Source organism: Osmerus mordax, chromosome 13, assembly GCF_038355195.1.
Source record: "Osmerus mordax isolate fOsmMor3 chromosome 13, fOsmMor3.pri, whole genome shotgun sequence".
Lineage (NCBI taxonomy): Eukaryota > Metazoa > Chordata > Actinopteri > Osmeriformes > Osmeridae > Osmerus > Osmerus mordax.
Window position 1 is genome coordinate 17385923 of NC_090062.1, and position 21371 is coordinate 17407293.

The 21371-nt window shown below is 48.0% G+C and overlaps 1 protein-coding gene across 1 annotated transcript; it reads right to left on the bottom strand.

The window, feature by feature from the left end:
- Positions 1–203: 203 nt before the first annotated feature.
- Positions 204–20092, bottom strand: mpped2a (metallophosphoesterase domain containing 2a). Its single transcript, XM_067249480.1, has 3 exons — positions 19989–20092; positions 17541–17781; positions 204–384 (listed from the first exon to the last, which is right to left on the bottom strand). The coding sequence occupies exons 2-3, from the start codon at positions 17651–17653 to the stop codon at positions 204–206; spliced, it is 294 nt and encodes a 97-aa protein (XP_067105581.1). The 5' UTR covers positions 17654–17781; positions 19989–20092.
- Positions 20093–21371: the final 1279 nt, after the last annotated feature.

Sequence of the window (21371 nt, forward strand, 5' to 3'; positions counted from 1 at the left end):
GGTGTGTGTATGTCTGTGCGATATCTGTCCGTGAGTATGTGTGTTTCTGTGTGCGTGTCTGACTGGGTGTGCTACGGTGTGTGTGGTCTGTGCTGTGTGTATCTGTGTGGGAGCAGAGTGGATGTATCTGTGTGTGCAGTGTGTGTGTGTATGTGTGTATGTATGCAGTCTGTGAGTGCAGTGTGTGTGTGTGTGTGTGTTACCTAGCAGTCGTTGAACTTCTTGACCTCGGAGGGCAGCCCCAGCTCAGTGAAGTCTCCAGTGTGCAACAGCACATCTCCGTACGGCATCTGAACCCCGTCCGTACGGGAGTGTGTGTCCGACACACACACAAACCTTGTGTGGCCTGCTGGCTTGGACGTGTCATAAGAGATAGGGTCCACCCTGGGGAGGGGGGGAGTGACAGAGAGAGGGGGGGGGGGGGGAGGGAGGGGGGGGGGAGGGGGGGGGGAGAGGGAGAGACAGAGAGAGAGAGGAAAAGGTGGGAGGCAGAGGGAGATTAAAATTGGAATGAGAGAAAGTGAGGGAGGAAAAAGATTTAGTCATACAGTAGCAACATTCCAGTGGAGCAGTGAGTTGTGAGGTCAGTTAGTGTGTGTGTGTGTGTGTGTGTGTGTGTGTGTGTGTGTGTGTGTGTGTGTGTGTGTGGTGTGTGTGTGTGTGTGTGTGTGTGTGTGTTAGTTGTGGAATGTACAGCAACTCCACCTGAACCTAAAACACCTTCACTGAGCTAACAGTTTAGAGATGATCCTACAGTCACACTATTCATTTCGCAGATGCTTTTCTGCAAAGTGACTCGAAAATACTGAAGAAAGCACAGCAGAGAAGCCCATGAAACATTCAAAATGGTTATAAACTGAATATGTGTCTGTCGCTTGAGATGAATCTGTAAAACTAAATCAATTGTAATGTACAAATACTTCAACCGAAACCAAACCGAAATAGCTGTTTCATTGTGTGTTTTCCAAGCAGTATAAAAACCGTCAAGGTTGGCTAATTCGTCTTGAAAAAATACATACGTACGCCCCAGAAAATAAACATTATTTAAAGTGTTGTGAATTAAATATAAATGGTTGTTATTTTAATGCTCAATGTAAACCGGTGTGAAAGCGAATTAGTATTTTTCTCCACATCCAAAAAATACATTTAAACCCAGACAGAGAGATGCATTCTTCAGATCAATTATTTGCCTGCTGAAAGCCACCCAGCGCCAAAGTGTTCAGAGGAAAGGGAGAAACGGACTAAGGATTGGCGAAAGCATAGTGATTTTATGCATTTCAGTCCATTAAAGAAAAAAGAAGAAAAAAAATTACTTAAGAGTTCCGGCCCTTTTATTTATTTCTCTCAACACGAGCGAGGGAGTGCTATAAAGGAAGAAAAAGACAGGCTACTCTCTTTCTTTGACTGAAAGGAGAGAGTGAAAATCTTGTCAGTAATTGAAGTCAGGCGTGGCGCTATCCCCGGCACTCTGCAACCGCACCATTATTTCATTACGGAGAGATGTCATTCTTTAGTCAACTAATCAACACTCCCATCTCCGATCTGAGACACACATAGACACAAAATAAAACTTTCACACAAGGTTACACGATAAACATACAAGAAATAGGAAAAATACAAACGTCTCCCGAACAAAATGAAAGATTTCACAGCAGGAAAAGCCCTGTGATTTGGCAGACGAGGAGAAATGGACGGCTCATCTGAACACAAAGGACATCCTCTTCAAGAAAACATACTCAAATAGGCCTACGGGGAAATTGCTCCACAAATAAGAGCTTCAATAGCAGCGGCCTGCGGTTCGTCTGACGAACAGGCTTGGAATTAGCCTTGTAAATGGGAAAAGTTTAATTCTCCTGAAACCAGACTGTGAGGCTGGAGATAGCCGTGTTTACCGTTAGCCACGTTTATGATAAAGCAATAGAAATGCTAGAAAACATTTCGTTCAAACATTTTTTTTTAATTGACTAAAACTATCATAATAAAATATGATAGTTTTGAACGGAAAAATACCTGACACATATTCGGTGGTGTCTTCTTAGCCAGGCATATCACAGCTAGCCTAATATATCTTATCTTAGTTTTTTCTGTGGAAGTGGGCGGGGCAGCAGCACGTTTCCATGTTAAGTCGTTAAGGTCTGCGCGCGTGGTGGCACTGAAAACATCAGGCCTGCATTTCACACAATTTAACACACATTCTATTTTCCATATGTAACAGGATTTGTCCAACAAATCTTTCAGTCTGCATGTGTACTGAACCGAAACCCTCGTACCGAACGTTTCAACACAAAAAGTTCGGTAACTGGGCATGGTCTGACCTGTCTGCATTCTGAACCTGGTGGAGTGTGTGTGAGTGTTTGTGAGTGTCCTGCAGTGGTGTGCATGCCTGTGTGTGTGTGTATCATGCAGTGGAGTGTGTGTCATGCAGTGGAGTGTGTGTGTGTCTTGCAGTGGAGTGTATGTGTGTATTTTGCAGTGGAGTGTGTGTCTTGCAGTGGGTGTTTGTGAGTGAGTGTGTGTATGCGTGTCTGGCCCAACATAACAGACCCTCCGCTAGGCTGCTTGATGTGGCTGAACTGAGACATGGTTCTCTGGAAGCTCCAACACACCCAGAGAAAATCTAATGAAAACCCAGCAGCACAGAAAACTAGATTTGTTATTGACTGGGCGCAATAAATAAGTCACTGAATGTGTGTGTGTGTGTGTGTGAGCAGAGAAAGCATGGGCAATACACATGCGGGCACACACTCACACACACACAAGCATGTGATTAGATTTAGGCCTTGGAAGGTTGAGACATCGTGGGCTTCAGAGGATTCGACAGTTGTGGTTATTGAAGAGGCATGGATGCAGAACCATACACACACACACACACACAGGGCAGACTGGTATGTACCAAAGTAAAAAGAGGAGAAAAAAGTCTCTCCTCTTTGAGATTGAATCCACTGCAGAATGAAAGCAAATACCTGCAGCCCCTATCAATTAGTTTCCAGGGAGTCAACATAATAATACTGAACCTCTCTGGAAGGTAGAGAGGTTTAAGCACACACATGCCAACTCCCACTGCAGATATGGAATTGTTAGGTACAAGGAATGGCAATAAACCAGCCAATTTTCATCTCTTGCATCACGGGTATATGCCAGGTAGAGAGAAGCGAGTGTGGATTCTAAGCTGACAGACGGTCATTCTGGCAGAGTTTCCAGAAGAGCCATCTTCATGAGACTGGAGCGAGGGGTGGGGAGACAGGAGAGGAGGAGATAAACAGCTGACTGCAGGTCTGAAACAGCAGGCCTGTCTGCCAGCGAGGGCAAAAAAAACTCACACTGACCCTCCAAAACTGCATGTTTATTTAACAGACGCCTTTATGCAATATTTTTTTGTGCAATTTTTTTTTCCGATAATATTCCTCACTGTTTGTGTGGAAAAAAGTTTTCCCTCAAAGGTTTTGAAAGTTGAAAAAAAAAAATCGGATAAATATGAGGAGACCAGAACACAGGAGAGCCCTCAGTGGCACTAAGATCTGCACAGGAGAGCCTGTGTGACCCAGACCTCAGATCTGTAGCACTCTGGAGGAAACACAGACCCTGTTACTGGAGCATGTGTCATATGAGAGAGAGAAGAGGCAGAGAGAGAGAGAGAGAGAGAGAGAGAGAGAGAGAGAGAGAGAGGAGAGACAGAGAGAGAGAGAGAGAGAGAGAGAGAGAGAGAGAGAGAGAGAGAGGGAGGGGAGAAGAGAGGGAGAAATGCAGAGAGAGGATATTTTCTTCTGACAGCACACTTGGCTTGTCGGCCTTTTGGAAAAACACAAGTAAACAGTGTCAGAGGTCACCGGCTGGGCTCTCTCCGGCGTGACACTGCGCTGGGAGCAGATAAGGAGGTCAGATCTCTTGGCATATCTTCCTCCCGGAGTTCTACTCAGCTTCTCCTCCTGAGGCTAACCCTCCTCCAGCAGTAATAAAGAACCTTGTGTTCCTCTCACACACTGCCTGCAGTCTTATCTCAGAGCCCTCCTCCTCTACTCTCCTCCCTTCCATTCACCTCTCCTCCTCCCTTCCTCAACTTCGCTTTCCTGCCTTTTCCTCCTCTCCTCCTCTCCTCCTCCTCCCCACCTCCTCCTCCCCACCTCCTCTCCTCCTCCCTCCCCACCTCCTCCCCACCTCCTCTCCTCCTCCTCCCCACCTCCTCCTCCCCACCCTCCTCTCCTCCTCCTCCCCTCCTCCCCTCCTACTCTCATCACAGAGCTCTGCTTGTTTTACTTCAAGCTTACGTGGTTCAGTAAAGAAATAATATCATGCATTCACTAAGCAGACACTTATCTAAAGCTACTTACAGGGGTGGATTTGAACCTGAGACCTTTTGATCTGCAGTCAGATGCTCTACCCACTAAGCTAAAGACAAGCGCAATGGGAATGGAGCAGAGAAGGAAAGGAAGGGAGGAGAAAGGTGGGTACTTGACGCAGGGCTCGGAACGCTCTCAGTAACCGGATAATCAGCAACAATTTGGTCTGGTGGGCGGGGACAGGGAACAGGGGAGGGCCACCCGCTAGAGAACACAGCAGAGAGGGGGGGGTAGAGGGGGGAGGTAGAGAGGTAAAGTCATACAAAGAGAGGAGCAATGAGGTGCAGAAGGATGTACAGAATGAGAGAGAGGGGTAGAGAGGGAGAAAGGCAGAGAGAGAGAGAGAGACAGACAGAGGGAGGTAGAAAGAAAAGGGAGGCAGAGGGAGGGAGTGAGAGGGAGGGAAGAGAGCGCGAGAGAGAGAGGCAGAGAGAGAGAGAGAGAGGGGGGGGAGGCAGAGAGACACAGAAACAGATCCATGGTTTGGTGTGTTCAGAGAGTGCAGGGTGATGGAGACAGCTTCCAGGGGCGTTCTTACGCACTAACATGTGCGTAAACCGTGCGTACGAATGAATCTACGCAAAAGTTGCGATTTATCATGCCAAGAGATTTCTTGTGCGTAAAAGTGTGCGTAAATCTAAGAATGGTCAATACTATGCGCAGCTGAGTACGAACAATTCCAAGTGGTGAAACAAGGCAATTGCATCGTGAACACGGCAACTCTATGTAGGCCTATAAGATGGAAATCAATAATGAAAGCATTTCGCAGGGATTTCCATGAAATATTGAATTCATGAAATAATGTAATGATATAATTAAACACCATAAGGGGAGTTGCTAATATTTTCGAATTTATGTAATTTAGTGTAAGGTAACAATAATATGCTCGTGAACCACTATAAAAGACAGTCAATTAACACGAATATCTAAGAGAAGATGGCAGATCTAGCTGTGCTGGAAGATGCTGCACATTTACATTTACATTTACATTTATTCATTTAGCAGACGCTTTTATCCAAAGCGACTTCCAAGAGAGAGCTTTACAAAGTGCATAGGTCACTGATCATAACAACAAGATAGCCAAAAAACATCGCGAGTAGCCAAAACATGAAGCACACATTGTGAACAACCAAAGTAAGTGCCAAAGGGAAGAACCATAAGAGCATGTAGTTAAACAAGTCACAACCAAACAACATGAACAGCTATAAGTGCAAGTGTACCTGTGGAAAAAAAAGCAAGCAACAGTAATAAAACAATATATCACAGCGAGAACCAAAAAATTTAAATCAGTTACCACTAACCACAAGAGCAACAAGTCTCTAAGCAAGAGTCATTGTGATCCTTGAGGAAACTAACATCGGGTCAAGCGAACCGTTCCTAAGTACCGTTGTACTCCCGGAACAAGTGCGTCTTGAGCCTTTTCTTGAAGGTGGAGAGACAGTCAGTGTCTCTGATGGAGGTGGGGAGTTGATTCCACCACTGGGGGGCCAGACAGGAGAAGAGCTTGTGTTGGGACCGGGCGGTCTTGAGCGGTGGGACCACCAGGCGGTTGTCTGAAGAAGACCGTAGGTGGCGGGTGGGGGTGTAAGGCTGCAGGAGAGACTTGATGTAGACGGGTGCAGTCCCGTTCACTGCTCGGAAGGTCAATACCAGGGTCTTGAATCTGATACGGGCCATGATAGGTAGCCAGTGGAGAGAGATGAGGAGCGGGGTAACATGGGAGCGTCTGGGTAGATTGTAGACCAGGCGGGCCGCCGCGTTCTGAATCCTCTGAAGAGGGCGGGTTGCACATGCTGGGAGACCAGCGAGCAGAGAGTTGCAATAGTCCAACTTGGAGAGGACGAGTGCTTGGACTAGCAGCTGGGTGGAGTGCTCAGACAGGTATCTCCTGATCTTCCGGATGTTGTAGAGGGTGAATCTACACGACCGGGAGACCGCAGCAATGTGGGCCGTGAGGGAGAGCTCGTCGTCCATGGTAACCCCAAAGTTCCTGGCAGAGGATGAAGGGGTCACCGTCGCAGATCCCAGGGTGATTGAGAGATCGTGGGAGATGGAGGGTTTAGCCGGGATGATGAGAAGTTCTGTTTTGGCGAGGTTCAGCTGGAGGTGGTGCTCGGTCATCCAGGCGGAGATGTCTGTGAGGCAGGCCTCAATCCTAGCTGAGATCCCCGGATCGGTCGGGGGGAACGACAGGTACAGCTGCGTGTCGTCAGCGTAGCAGTGGACTAAATGCACTCTGCATTTAGTCAAGAGCACATTTTTAGAGACAGGTAAGACTTTTTTTGCACAAAGTAGTGAGTGGCTCATTAGCAGATATCGTTTCCCTAAACCCATTTCAGTGGAATGATGCGAGGATCTAAGACCAACTTTACAAAGACCAACAAGGAGAACGAATGACATTCCAGTGCACATTCAGTTGCTATCCACCTTGGGTATCTTGGCGACGGGCACTTTTCAGCGTGAGCTTGCTGATCGGACTGGCATCTCACCACCCTCCATCAGCCTAACGATGCCTGCTGTTTTAAATGCAATAATCAGTAGATCCCGTCAGTACATACTTTTCCCATACACTGTAGCACAACAGGTAGAAGTCAAACCAGGCTTCTTTGCGGTCGACGGCTTCCCAAACACAATTGGAGCGGTGGACTGCACCCACATTGCAATTAAAGCACCATCCCTGAACGAGTTCAATTACGGGAACAGAAAAGGCTTCCACTCAATTAATGTGCAAATCATCTCGGATGCGCAAAAGGTCTCGTTGAATGTGGTGGCGAGATGGCCGGGGGGAACGCACGACTCATTCATTCTGCAGAACAGCAACGTTGGCCTTCGCTTAGAGGAGGGAGCTGTTCAGGATGGCTGGCTTATTGGTATGTATTGCCCAGGCATCAAGTACTTGCCATTAGTGTATTCTATTTACCTATATGAGTCTCCCTGTCAGAGACAGAGGATATCCATTGAAACCGAGGCTGATGACTCCTTTGACCATTCCTGTGACGGCACAGGAGAGAGCCTATAATGCTGCACACAGTCGCACAAGGTCGATCGTGGAGCGCACAATTGGAACTCTGAAAGGCCGGTGGCTCTGTTTGTCATCTGCTGGGCATCAAGCATGACATCAAGCATGACATCAAGCATGACATCAAGCAAGGAACAGCCCGTATGCCTTTAGCTCATTTATTTAACATTTGACTGGCACAGTTAACCAGTTGCTGTATGGATTGATTAATGTCATTGAGTGCAGTGACAGTTAATTTCTCATTTATTTCTTTGATGGAGTTGATGATTTTGTCTTGTTTCTGTAGGACTGATTCTGTCAGGACCCTTGGCTCACGGCTTGATGTGGCGCGGGAGCGTGGTGCCTCACTGTGGGTCGCAGCGTGGGGAAGACTTGCCTCTCCCATGATGACTCCGGCACTGTCTCCACTCACTGCAACTGTTATGGAATTATTCGACGACTGCATCAGAGCAGATTGTAATTTCCTGTCAAATAAAGTGGTGACAACACTGTTGAAAATCTAATTATTAATCTACTTAACTTCAACCTGACCACGAGTAGACGGTGAATTGGACACGGTAGGACCTGCGACTAGGTCACTGTCTCCCAATGACACACTTGCAGACAGCGATGTTTCTCCAATAATTGCTGCAATTCTTAATTGCATGGGAGAAACGCTTGTCTCAACTTGTCCACCTCCAGTTGCAGCAATGTCTCGCCTGTGTTCGGCTACGGCCTTTTTTGCACTTGATTTTCGATCAAACCACTTTTTAAAAATATCTGCCAACGAGCGCCTCTGAGAAGATGCTGCGTTAACAGCAATCGTTACCTTTTCCCAAAGAATATCATTTTTGTTGTTGGTCAAAGCACCGCTAAGTGTTCCAAATCAAACTTTGTGGTTGCACTCAACCTCCAAAACCTCAATTTCGTTTTGCAAAAATTCTTTTTCTTTCCTTTATTTTCTTGCTCCATTTTCATTACCAATTTCAAGTTGAACTTGTTAGCTCACTTTTTACTGTTGGTAATTCAACAAATTTAGATAATATGGGGCGTTTCGTATGCAACTACTTTTATTTGGGCCCAAGCTTAGACTAAGAACAGGTGAGATTTATTAAGGATAATCTCCTAGAAGTTAAGTTATATTCCAACTATTCAAGTAAGAACAATTCCTACGCAAACTTAAAATAAATGAGGCCCCAGGTCTACCCTCACCCCGTGCCCACCTCCCCGTTCCAGTCGGGGTCAAAGGTGAACAGCCTTGGCATTGCCAACTGTTCTGAGAGGCTGGGGAACCTGTCAATCACAGCTGGGGGGAGGGGCATCTACAACCTCTCTCGTGCGCCACTAGATCAGCTAGAATCACCTCCTCCTTCTTCCCTACACTCTGATTCATTGCCAATTAACTTGCACTGCGGTTGCCATGTATTTGTCGTCAATAACCCCCTTAATGTGATGGCCACAGCATACAACCTTTAGGTCAGAGAGCAAATGTCAATCACTAATCAACTGTAGTCCACCTGCTCTCTGTAGTACATAAACGGGTGATTATTCAGGCTCTATAGGAATGTTCATTCCCACAGAGGATCGAATACAAGATATTATATTCACTTTAAAAAGGTTTGAGATGTATGTAATGGTTTGTGTTACAGAACATCCCTTTAAAATCCATGAAACACAACCACGGTCAATTCAGATATCTGTAAATGAAAAGCATGAACAGTATTGCTGTTATTCACAGTAAAAAAAAAACAATAACAAGGTTCACATGTAGTTCAAGAGCATCAGCTCTGAATGAACCTCTGCATCTTTTCAGAGATATAATAGACACTGATCACATGTGGGTGAGTGAGCAGGGAGAGGAGAGAAGGAGGGAGGAGATGAACTCCCTCCTCACACACACACACAAACACACACACACTGCAAGCACAGCCTTTGATAAGGATAGCATCATCACGGTGCAGATCAAGCAATGAAAAAGGACCTTTCCCCTTATCACCTTCCCTCAGAACTACACCACTGCACAGCATGTGCATGTGTGTGTGTGTGAGTGTGTGTGTGTATATGGTGTGTGTCTGTCTGTGTGGTGTGTGTATGACGTGTGTGTATGAGGTATGTGTGTGTGTGTGTGTATGAGGTGTGTGTGTGTGTGAGGCTAATCATGAACACGTTAGTGCAAAAAAGTGTGTGTGCTCGTAACATGAGCTGAGGGTCAAATTAAAGATATCATCTCTGGGATTGTAACAAATATTTACCGTCGCTAACAACCACTATACTGCTCTTCCAGGTGAAACATCAAAACATATTGGTAGCCTTTCATATATACCCCCCCCACACACACACACACACACACACACACAGACAGACACACACACACACACACAGACACACACACACACACAGACAGACAGACACACACACACACACACACAGACACACACACACAGACAACACACACACACACACACAGACACACACAGACACACACACACACACACAGACACACACACACAGACACACACACACACACAGACACAGACACACACACACAGACACACACACACACACACACACACACACACACAGGCTCACTCATCCACAGAGCAAAATCGTTTCTCTGAGAAGAGCAGAGAGCGTCTGTCTTATCTTGGGCGTTTCAGCTGTCTACACTAATTCAATAAACTACAGAGGAACAAAATGAACACAGGAGAGGGAAGGAGAAAGGGAGAGAGAGAGGATGAGGGAGCGAGGATGAGGGAGAGAGAGAGACAGAAAGAGGGAGAGAGAAAGAGAGAGGGGAGATGCAGAAAAGTGGAACCCCAACTGAAAAAAGAAAACCATTCAAATAAACGTGTGACTGAGTGTTTCCTTCCCCCTCCCTCCGCCTCCATTCATCCAATCAGCACCTCCCTCCGCCTCCATTCATCCAATCAGCACCTCCCTCCACCTCCATTCATCCAATCAGCACCCTCCTCCCCTCCCCCCTAATATCTCTCCCTCCATTAGGAGACATAGGGCACACAAAGCCTGTGTTCATATCAGCAGGATAGAAACCTTCCGGCGTTTCACAGAGGAAGAAACTGCTGCTGCTAATGCTGCATTCATCAGAGCCCAGCCCCGACCACTCTGACGACAGCCCCCTGGGGGGGGGGGGGGGCCCGGGCTGGGACAGGACACACCAGGTGGGTCGTCTGCCCGGCGAGGGGAAGTGACATCATGGCGTTCCTGAGACCAGCATCTTGAGGACATCAAAAGGACTTCAGTCTCACAACAACAGACCTGCTGAATGTCAACTGTCACTTACCCCCCTTCTCCCCCATCTCCCCTCCCCCCCTCTCCCCCATCTCCCCTCCCCCCCTCCCCCAGTCGTCGCTGTAGCGCCAGCGGTGAGAGAGAGCGAGAGGGTTTAATGAAGGGTTCTCCTCTTTCAAAAGCCTCCATTCTGGCTCTGGAGACGCAGAGGAACACAGGAACAAAAAGACACAAACCAGGAACAGAACTGAGTTTCCAGGACGGGGGGGGGGTTAAAACACAACAGCCGAGGAGAGAGAGATACAAGGAAGGAGAGAAAAGAGAGAGAGAGGGGGGAAAGAGAGAGAGGGAGAGAGAGAGGGGGAGAGCGAGAGGGGGAGAGAGGAGAGGGGAGAGAGAGAGGGGGAGAGCGAGAGGGGGGAGAGAGAGAGGGGGAGAGAGAGAGGGGGAAAGAGAGAGAGGGAGAGAGAGAGGGGGAGAGCGAGAGGGGGAGAGAGAGAGGGGGAGAGAGAGAGGGGGGAGAGTGAGAGGGGGTGAGAGCGAGAGGGGGAGAGCGAGAAAGAGAGAGGGAGTGTGAGAGAGAGAGAGAGAGAGAGAGAGACAGAGAGAGAGAGAGAGAGAGAGAGAGAGAGAGAGAGAGAGAGAGAGAGAGAGAGGGTGGGAAAGAGAGAGGGAGGGCGAGAGAGAGGGAGGGCGAGAGAGAGAGCCTGAGAGGATACGAGAATGCAGAAAGGCGACAGAAAAGATGGGGGGAGAAATAATTATGAGGAAAGGGATGTGAGGATGGATGGAAGTGGTGTTAAAAAGAGAGAGGAGAGGAGGGCTGGATGTGGCCGGACACGCAGAGGGCCTCATACAGTAAAACACAACCAGATTTAAGACTTGATGCTCCCAGATGCAGTATCCTGTAAACAGCTTCTCCTTCTCCTACATACAGTATTTCTGTCAAGACACATCGCTCTCTCCCTTCCAGTATTTCTCTTTGTCTCTCTCTCCCTCCTTTCTTCTCCTCCGTGTTAGCGCTTCCTTCTTGCTGCACATATGTGCTCGCTCGCTCGCAGGCAGCGTTCGGTCTCACGTCGTTAAATGATTCACACTTTTATGAGCTTCTTTAATTATTCAGAGAGTGCGAGTCATTAACAAGGCATCTGGAGAAGAAGCAGGCATATCTGAAACGGACGGAACGAACAAAAAAAACGAAATGATGATGATGCAACCAGTTTCTGTTCCCGCTCTGAGACTTGAAGGCAGGATAAAGGATGCTGTCTACAACCGACCCAACCAAATGAATAAAAAAAAAATCAGAATAATAGATAAGAGTTTTAACAGCACACAAACCGTTTCTACATTTCCTATATTCAGACTAAACCCTTCTGACTGGAGGAGAGAGAGTGTGTTACTGGTCTCTCTCCTGTACAAAGCTGGTGGAGAGTGTGTGTTACTGGTCTCTCTCCTGTACAAAGCTGGTGGAGAGTGTGTGTTACTGGTCTCTCTCCTGTACAAAGCTGGTGGAGAGTGTGTGTTACTGGTCTCTCTCCTGTACAAAGCTGGTGGAGAGTGTGTGTTACTGGTCTCTCTCCTGTACAGAGCTGGTGGAGAGAGTGTGTTACTGGTCTCTCTCCTGTACAGAGGTGGTGGAGAGTGTGTGTTACTGGTCTCTCTCCTGTACAGAGCTGGTGAGAGTGTGTGTTACTGGTCTCTCTCCTGTACAGAGCTGGTGGATAGTGTGTGTGTTACTGGTCTCTCTCCTGTACAAAGCTGGTGGGAGAGAGTGTGTTACCGGTCTCTCTCCTGTACAGAGCTGGTGGAGAAAGTGTGTTACTGGTTTCTCTCCTGTACAGAGCTGGTGGAGAGAGTGTGTTACCGGTCTCTCTCCTGTACAGAGCTGGTGGAGAGAGAGTGTTACCGGTCTCTCTCCTGTACAGGAGCTGGTGGAGAGAGTGTGTTACCGGTCTCTCTCCTGTACAGAGCTGGTGGAGAGAGTGTGTTACCGGTCTCTCTCCTGTACAGAGCTGGTGGAGAGTGTGTGTTACCGGTCTCTCTCCTGTACAGAGCTGGTGGAGAGAGAGTGTTACCGGTCTCTCTCCTGTACAGAGCTGGTGGAGAGAGTGTGTTACCGGTCTCTCTCCTGTACAGAGCTGGTGGAGAGAGTGTGTTACCGGTCTCTCTCCTGTACAGAGCTGGTGGAGAGAGTGTGTTACTGGTCTCTCTCCTGTACAGAGCTGGTGGAGACAGTGTGTGTTGCTGACACACAGACATCCTTCTACCTCTTCTACTGTAGCCTCTGTCGTAAATATGGACAAAGAGAGAGAGAGTGTGTGTGTGTGTGTGTATATATTTATACTGTATATATTAGTATTTAAAACCAACTGAAAGAGAGACAGAGAGACAGAGAAAGAAAAAATAGTTGGATGAAGGCCGACTGATCTTAAGTCCTCACACCTCCACCTCTCTGTTGGGTTCGGTCCCGACCCCCGCCTGACCTCCCCCCCCACCCCCCCGCCTGACCTCCCCCCCACCCCCCCGCCTGACCTCCCCCCGCCCCCGGGGGGGAGGTCAGGCTGGGGGGCGGGGGAGGGGGGAGGGAGGTCAGGCTGGGCGTTCCGAAGTATTAGCGAGTAATTACCACTGATGGAGTCTCGTATGCATTGTCCTGTGTGTGTGTGTGTGTGTGTGTGAGAGAGAGAGAGAAATAGAGTCACATGTGTGTGGTGTGTGTGTGTGTGTGTGTGTGTGTGAGAGAGAGAGAGAGAGAGAGAGAGAGAGAGAGAGAGAGAGAGAGAGAGAGAGAGAGAGAGAGAGAGAGAGAGAGAGAGAGAGAGGAGAGAGAGTCTGTATGCGTGTGTGTGAGAGAGAGAGACAGAGTCATATGTGTGTGTACGTGCAAGAGAGAAGGAGAGACAGAGAGAGTGTGTGTGTGTGTGTGAGAGGGAGAGAGAGAGTGTGTGTGTGAGAGGGAGAGAGAGAGAGAGAGAGAGAGAGAGAGAGAGAGAGAAGAGGAGAGAGAGAGAGAGAGAGAGAGAGTCTGTATGCGTGTGTGTGAGAGAGAGAGACAGAGTCATATGTGTGTGTACGTGCAAGAGAGAAGGAGAGACAGAGAGAGTGTGTGTGTGTGTGTGAGAGGGAGAGAGAGAGTGTGTGTGTGAGAAGGGAGAGAGAGAGAGAGAGAGAGAGAGAGAGAGTGTGTGTGGGTGAGAGACAGGGAAAGAGAGAGAAAGAGAGAGACAGAGAGAGAGTGTGTGTGAGAGGGAGAGACGGAGAGACAGAGAGAGAGTGTGTGTGAGACGGAGAGAGTGTGTGTGAGACGGAGAGACGGAGAGACGGAGAGGACAGAGAGACGGAGAGACGGAGAGACAGAGTGACAGAGTGACAGTGTGTGTGTGAGAGGAGAGACAGAGAGACAGTGTGTGTGAGAGGGAGAGACAGAGAGAGAGAGTGTGTGTGTGAGAGAGAGGGAGAGACAGAGAGGACAGAGTGTGTGTGAGAGGGAGAGACAGAGAGAGAGTGTGTGTGTGAGAGGGAGAGACAGAGAGACAGAGTGTGTGTGAGAGGGAGAGACAGAGAGAGAGTGTGTGTGTGAGAGGGAGAGACGGAGAGACAGAGAGAGAGTGTGTGTGAGACGGAGAGACGAGAGAGAGTGTGTGTGAGACGGAGAGACGGAGAGACGGAGAGACAGAGAGACAGTGTGTGTGTGAGAGGGAGAGACAGAGAGACAGTGTGTGTGAGAGGGAGAGACAGAGAGAGAGTGTGTGTGTGAGAGGAGAGACAGAGAGAGAGTGTGTGTGTGAGAGGGAGAGACAGAGAGAGTGTGTGTGTGAGAGGGAGAGACAGAAAGAGAGAGTGTGTGTGAGAGACGGAGAGAGAGTGTGTGTGTGAGAGGGAGAGACAGAGAGACAGTGTGTGTGTGAGAGAGGGAGAGACAGAGAGACAGTGTGTGTGTGAGAGAGGGAGAGACAGAGAGACAGTGTGTGTGTGAGAGAGGGAGAGACAGAGAGACAGTGTGTGTGTGAGAGAGGGAGAGACAGAGAAACAGTGTGTGTGTGTGTATGTTTTCATATGTGGGTCACGGCCTAGTCCCTTCTCCTCCACAGCAGAGACGCTGCAACAATCAGAGCCACAAGAATCTAAATGGCGTCTGTGAAGGGGCTCCTAGTGCAGGGGATAGGGGAGAAGCATTAGTGGATACCCGACCTGAGACCCCCTCAACGTCTCTCCTGGTTCTGGGGGAAAAGCACCTTTATTTATGTCTAAACAGAGTGGATGCCGACGAGTGGCTAGCCCCCCCCCCCCCCCCCCCCGGGTCAATCTGATCATTATCTCCCCAATCTAAACAAGCTCTACTTTCCCAGAACATGGCGTGGATTCTATAAGCACTTGTACTCCTACGTGGTGGGGGAGGGGGGTGTGTGTGTGTGTGTGTATGTGCGTGTCTGTGCGTGTGTGTGTGTGTGTGTGTATGGTGTGTGTGCGTGTCTGTGCGTGTGTGTGTGTGTGTGTGTGTATGTGCGTGTGTCAGTAGTGTGTAAGTAGTGTGTGAGTCGGGTATGAGTAGTGTGTGTGTGTGTGTGAGTGTGTGTGTAGTGTGAGTGAGGGGTGTGTGTGGTGTCTGAGTGGTGTGTGTGTGTGTGTGTGTGTGTGTGTGTGTGTGTGTGTGTGTGTGTGTGTGTGTGTGTGTGTGTGAGTGTGAGTGTAGTGTGAGTGAGTGGTGTGTGTGTGGTGTCTGAGTTGTGTGTGTGTGTGTGTGTGTGTGTGTGTGTGTGTGTGTGTGTGTGAGTGTGTGTGTAGTGTGAGTGAGTGGTGTGTGTGTGGTGTCTGAGTGGTGTGTGTGTGTGTGTGTTGAAAGAATGGAAGACTGAAACAGTGAACGCTCTGAGGAGTCCAGGAAACAGACTAATGTATTTATCTAAACACATCTTTGCTCTCAGGGTCCGAAGCCGAACACAAGCGGTCATCAGAGGAATCCATCTCCACAAACCCCTCATAGGAAGCTGCAGAAATACCAACATTCAGCACTGTATCCCCAAAAAGAGGAACTACACACTGCATCCCTGGGCCCCAGGAACTACACACTGCATCCCTGGGCCCAAGGAACTACACACTGCATCCCTGGGCCCCAGGAACTACACACTGCATCCCTGGGCCCCAGGAACTACACACTGCATCCCTGGGCCCCAGGAACTACACACTGCATCCCTGGGCCCAAGGAACTACACACTGCATCCCTGGGCCCCAGGAACTACACACTGCATCCCTGGGCCCCAGGAACTACACACTGCATCCCTGGGCCCAAGGAACTACACACTGCATCCCTGGGCCCCAGGAACTACACACTGCATCCCTGTGCCCAAGGAACTACACACTGCATCCCTGGGCCCAAGGAACTACACACTGCATCCCTGGGCCCAAGGAACTACACACTGCATCCCTGGGCCCCAGGAACTACACACTGCATCCCTGGGCCCAAGGAACTACACACTGCATCCCTGGGCCCAAGGAACTACACACTGCATCCCTGGGCCCCAGGAACTACACACTGCATCCCTGGGTCCTGATTTACACACCGGGTGATCAGATTCAGAATCAGAATCAGAATTCGGTTTATTCGCCATGTATGTTATACAAACACGGAATTTACTGTGGCAGGGAGGTGAAAAACACTAAACATATACGAATCTTAAATTAAGTAAAAGTACAAAAGTTTAACTATTTCTAAGAACTAAACAATCTAAGTATACAACAATTTAAATATAAAATATATATAAAAATAACAATAAGAATGAGCAGCGTGAGATTCTTAACTTCGTACAGTGTCCGGTTCTCAAGATAATCAATTCACAGACAAACAGATATAGATTCCTGCCTTCATAGTTAGAAGTCAGGGTTTTAAAAGGAACAGCACACCATCAAAATGTATATTGTTCCTCCTATTTATCTAGATTGTTTTTGTGAGCTGCAGAGTTTTGGAGATATATCGGCTGTACAGATATCTGCCTTCTCTTACTGTGAATAGGATGAGCCATATGGCTCTCTGCTTGTAGTGTTAGTGCCCCTAAAAATCTATTCAACAGCTCTGTCTCTTTCCATAAATCCTAACCAGGTCACTCAAGATAATCCACAGTGCTTGTTGTGAGCAGTTTAATGTAGGAACTATTTTCTGTCTACCAAACTACAGCTGCCCACCATATCACCGGGCAGGAGGATCAACATGAAACATCCATCTAAGATGAGCGATCTGGACCCTGCACACACAGAGCTCTGCAGACGGCCTTCTGAGAAGACGCCCGAGCCTCCTCTGCACTCACACATTTGGGTTTTGTCAAAAACCATAAAAAAAGACGTGTTTGTCTGAGGCTTCTTCTTCCTTTGAACTATTTCTGAGCAGAACGAACCTAACCCTAACCCTAACACTGTTAGACAGATCATGTCAGACCTGGGACCGCTGCACGGAGGGTAGGGAAGAAAGGAGGCAGGGAAGGAGGCAGGGAAGGAGGCAGGGAAGGAGGCAGGGAAGGAGGAATGCGTTTCAAGCATTTGACCAGGGACTTTGATTTACAGCTTGTCATCTCCTGTCAGACATAAAGATAGATGGATTGATGGATGGATAGATGGATAGATGGATAGATGGATAGAACGCCAGTGTTGCATCTCTCATCTCTCGCTGGCTGACCCAGGGTGACCCTAACAATGCAGCACCCACATCGTCAGCTACCCCACGACAGAAACCCTGCCCCCAGGCCCCCCAGCCCAGGCCCCCCAGCCCAGGCCCCCCAGCCCAGGCCCCCCAGCCCAGCCCCCCCAGCCCAGGCCCCCCAGCCCAGGCCCCCCAGCCCAGGCCCCCATACCAGGCCCCCCAGACCAGGTCCCCCACCTGTCCTCACAGCTCTCCTGCACGGCCCTGCTAACTGATTCCCTGGACACACACTGGTGTGTGTGTGCATATGTGTGTGTGTACTCACATGTGTACGTGTGGAGGCTGGAACCTGCTCTGGTTGATGTTGTAGTGTGTAAAGGCCTGAGTGGGGTTGGAGCTGTATTCATCCACCGCGATGGTAACTTTGCCGTGAGCCATCTCCGCCCCTCGGACATCAGACAGGGCTAGCGCGATCCCAGAGAGGCCCGCCCCCTGCTCATCCTTCAGTACCGCACAGCAGAACCACACCTGCAGGTCGACCGCTCTGGACCAGGACCGCTCACAGTCTGGAGCCAGAGGGGAGGGAGGGGGGGGGGGGGTTAAGGAAGGAGGAGCAGCAGTGCAGGAGGACAGCAGGTGGATCTGAGGAAACATGGAGATGGTGCATGTGGCACAGCAGGAGACCAAGGAGTAGATTTTTTTACATATCTTAAATAACACAAGTAAACCCTGGGTTATAGATCTTAAATAACACAGGTAAACCCAAGCAGGTTTCTATATATCCTGTGGGAAGATCCTTCTCTTCATTAAGATTTTATGTTTTAGAATAGGTATATGTATTTTGTGTATATACTTTTCTATTGTTAAACATATGCTTAATCATCAGCCTGAAATACATGTTTAACCATTATTTTGTGGAATGTTAAAAGTACACCTTTTTCACAATCAAACAGAGTTATAAATATCAGAGAAATACCACAAAATTGTTTTTGTCCAATACATAACCAGTAATTCCTGTTAAAAGTGCTTGAATTCAGTGTGTTGCATTTTAGTGGTCGAGGGGCTGATTTCTTCAAATGCATTTGTGCTCTTATGTGAAACATAATCCCCGTTAGGCGATGATTCATAGTTTAGACATAATTACGGACAACATGTAGTCTACAAATAAATAAATAAAAATCCAAATTGAGATAAAATAGTATTGAAAGTAAACATTAACCAATTTAACGATTTTAATATATGGTCCATGCTCTAAAGTAAAGAATCCAGCCTTTTAAAACAGCTTAGGACCTCACGGCCTTCGTCAGGATGTTAACAGTGAAACGCATTAACAGACTTTAATGTAAAAAACATTCTACAGCTAACACAGTACTTCATTGAACACAGTTGCAAATTCAAAGGATTGCCAAAATACGTTATTTGACTGACATAACGTTATTTAGAAATTATCCAACAATTTCCTCTGCAATGAGAAAATTAAAGGTTATTAGCTATATAAAATAACTAATGAAAGGATAGTTTACCGGAGAGGGAAAAAACCCAGAAGAGGAAGGCAATTTGGCGTGCTGGTAACAGCTTGCTCACCGGTTCTGCGGTTGTACCTCCCTCGACCCTGCTCCCTCTCTTGTCTCAAGTTCCTGATTGATTGTAGTAAGTAACCACTGTGGGCTTGATATCGCACCTGCAAGCTTTTTTATACGAGACCTCGTGCATGCTGTCACGCTGATGCAAGGGCCACATACCCTTATTTTACACGTCCATCACTCACGGGGAAATCAGAACAACGGCGAGTTCAAGAGGGGGGTTGTTTTAAGACTATCTACCAGAAACATTGTACGAGTGGATGATTTGCAATGGAACAACGTTTTCCGGTAAACATCACCTGAAGAAATTATTAGAATTAAACATTGTAGCAACTCGTAGGACTAGGCTACGGTTATCCAGGATTCTAAGAGCTCATAACGGTTCCCTACGGCGAATCCCTCTCCGGTGCTGCACAACTTAGGCCTCGGACACACAAGAAATTGTACTGCTCCTACGGCTTATCAGTCAAATAATACAGGCAATACACTATCATTTTCTTTGTATTCTACATTGCCACTTGTCAAGTTTACTCGCCTCTCTTTGAAGCACTCAGTTGAAAAATTAATATGTTGGAGCAAACAGTGAGAAGTGTGGTTGAATTAGCTACAGAGATGTATATTCTGTAATATCCTACTGCACTTGGCACGTACCTTGGCATAGCCTATGGCTTGCTGCAACCAACAGCTACAGTAGCATAGCTTGCTAAAACCTGCCATGCATTTAAAAATTCACGCTTAAGCTTCGTTTAATGGTTTTACAATAGCTTGCGCACCGAGTCTGGCCGCGTCTTTATTCTATTACAAGCTTGCTCGCTTGTAACTTCAAGACAAAAAACGCCATTTGACATATAAATGCACTCTGACAAAAAAATATTGCTGGCTTGTGCCCGTATGGAGAGAAGGGGAGAGAACGTTGACCCTCATCATACCACGCATTACGATCTACGCGCCGATTTCTATAACGTTGCCGTTTTCAATAACACACAAAAGGTCTATGAAGGCATGAACTCTGCTTGTGGCTCGAGGTATGCAGAGCGGGGGTGATCCGTGTCAGCGATCCGCCGCACTAACCTCTTGCTCTCCCTTGTAAATGACAAGGCACCTCTAACCTACGGCATTGTGTCATGTTCTTTTTTTCCTTCTATGCCTGCGATTTTCAAAGCTGTACGAAAAGGTGAATCTGTATCTACCTTCGTTCTGGCCGGTTCGCGTCCCGGGGTTGCCCTCTAAGCTGTCAAAGAACGTGGATCCATGCAGGAGAATGCAGATTTCAGCGGCCGGCGGGGGTTGCAGTCTGAGCGGACAGGGCAGAACCTTCGACCCGAGGGGACCTCGGCTGGCTCGTGCGGAAACGAGACAGGCGGAGGGGGAGAGGGAGCGAGGGAGAGAGAGAGCAGCCTCGATCTGACAGCGCCGGGGAGCGGTGTAGTGAGATGGGACAGCCACTGGGGTCAGAGAGCAGAGAGAGCAGAGCACAGCCCCCCGTGCGCGTCCACGGAGTCTCTGTCGTGTTGCGCGCAAACGCGCGCTCTCGTTCGGAATACGCGTTCTCGTGTCGCCGTCCATCCTTCTGTTGCACAAATCGTAGCATTCACGCTTTTCACAAACACAGAGGCAATGTTCGACGTTTTTACCAGACAGTTTTTTTTTCATGACAGCAACAGCGACACGCAAATGTTTTTGAGTGTTGCACATCTCTGCCTGTTCCGCTACGGGGAAAGAGTTGGCAAATATGTGAGCTATTGATTTCATTCACTGAAACCATGAGCTAGAACTCAATAGTGTGGTCCCTGCGCTGTGAACTGCATATTCCTCCTCGTTTGTCCACGCTGCAACAAGTCAGGAAGATGTCACTAAAACGATTACCTCTCAAATGTAGCAGTGACATGTGTTTGCTTATTAAATCAGAATACCGTGCATTGATTTCGGATTGGGAGACTTTCCCCGCAGACGCACATATGGGGAATTCAAACCTGCGAACCCTTTGATCTGCAGTCAAATAATTTATAGAGAGAGAGTTATAGCCTATCCATACACACCAAATGATATACTTGTTGAATATTAATACAGGCTATAATCTGTACATTACAATGCTATTGAGGCAATGGATAACTGTTAAGTAGGCCTAATTAACGTTGAACCTAGGCTGCTGTTCTTGAGCAGCAGGTTGAGCGCTAAACTGCAGGTGACAGATCAGGGGCAGAGAGAACACAGTGGACTTCATCTATTCAGTAGAAAATAAGGAAAGATCCAGCAACCTTCTGATTAATAGCCCGATTCCCTAATCGCTCAGCCATCTGACCCCCAATATCCAAGCATTGTCAGTCAGAAAGTAGATATGTTAGGCAGCTGCTAGTTTTAGTGAGAGGACTGGTTTAGTGAGAGGACTGGTTTAGTGAGAGGACTGGTTTGATTAGAGGCCATGCTGGCTGTATGCCCCGTTAGGGTTGGTGTGTCTGGATTATGATGAAGTCATGGTTTTGTTTAGTGAGAGGATGATGAAATTAAAATCATCAGCTGCAAGTGCCTGGTGTCATGTGCAATACATCCAGCCCAGACCCACACAGCAGTCT

Bases quoted from the DNA above. Each gene is read 5' to 3' on its own strand.
- mpped2a (XM_067249480.1), bottom strand. From the start codon at position 17,653: ATGGCTCACGGCAAAGTTACCATCGCGGTGGATGAATACAGCTCCAAC. The intron at 385-17,540 runs GTGAGTACACAC...CCCCCTCCCCAG, and splicing joins CAGCCTCCACACGTACACAT to GGTGGACCCTATCTCTTATG.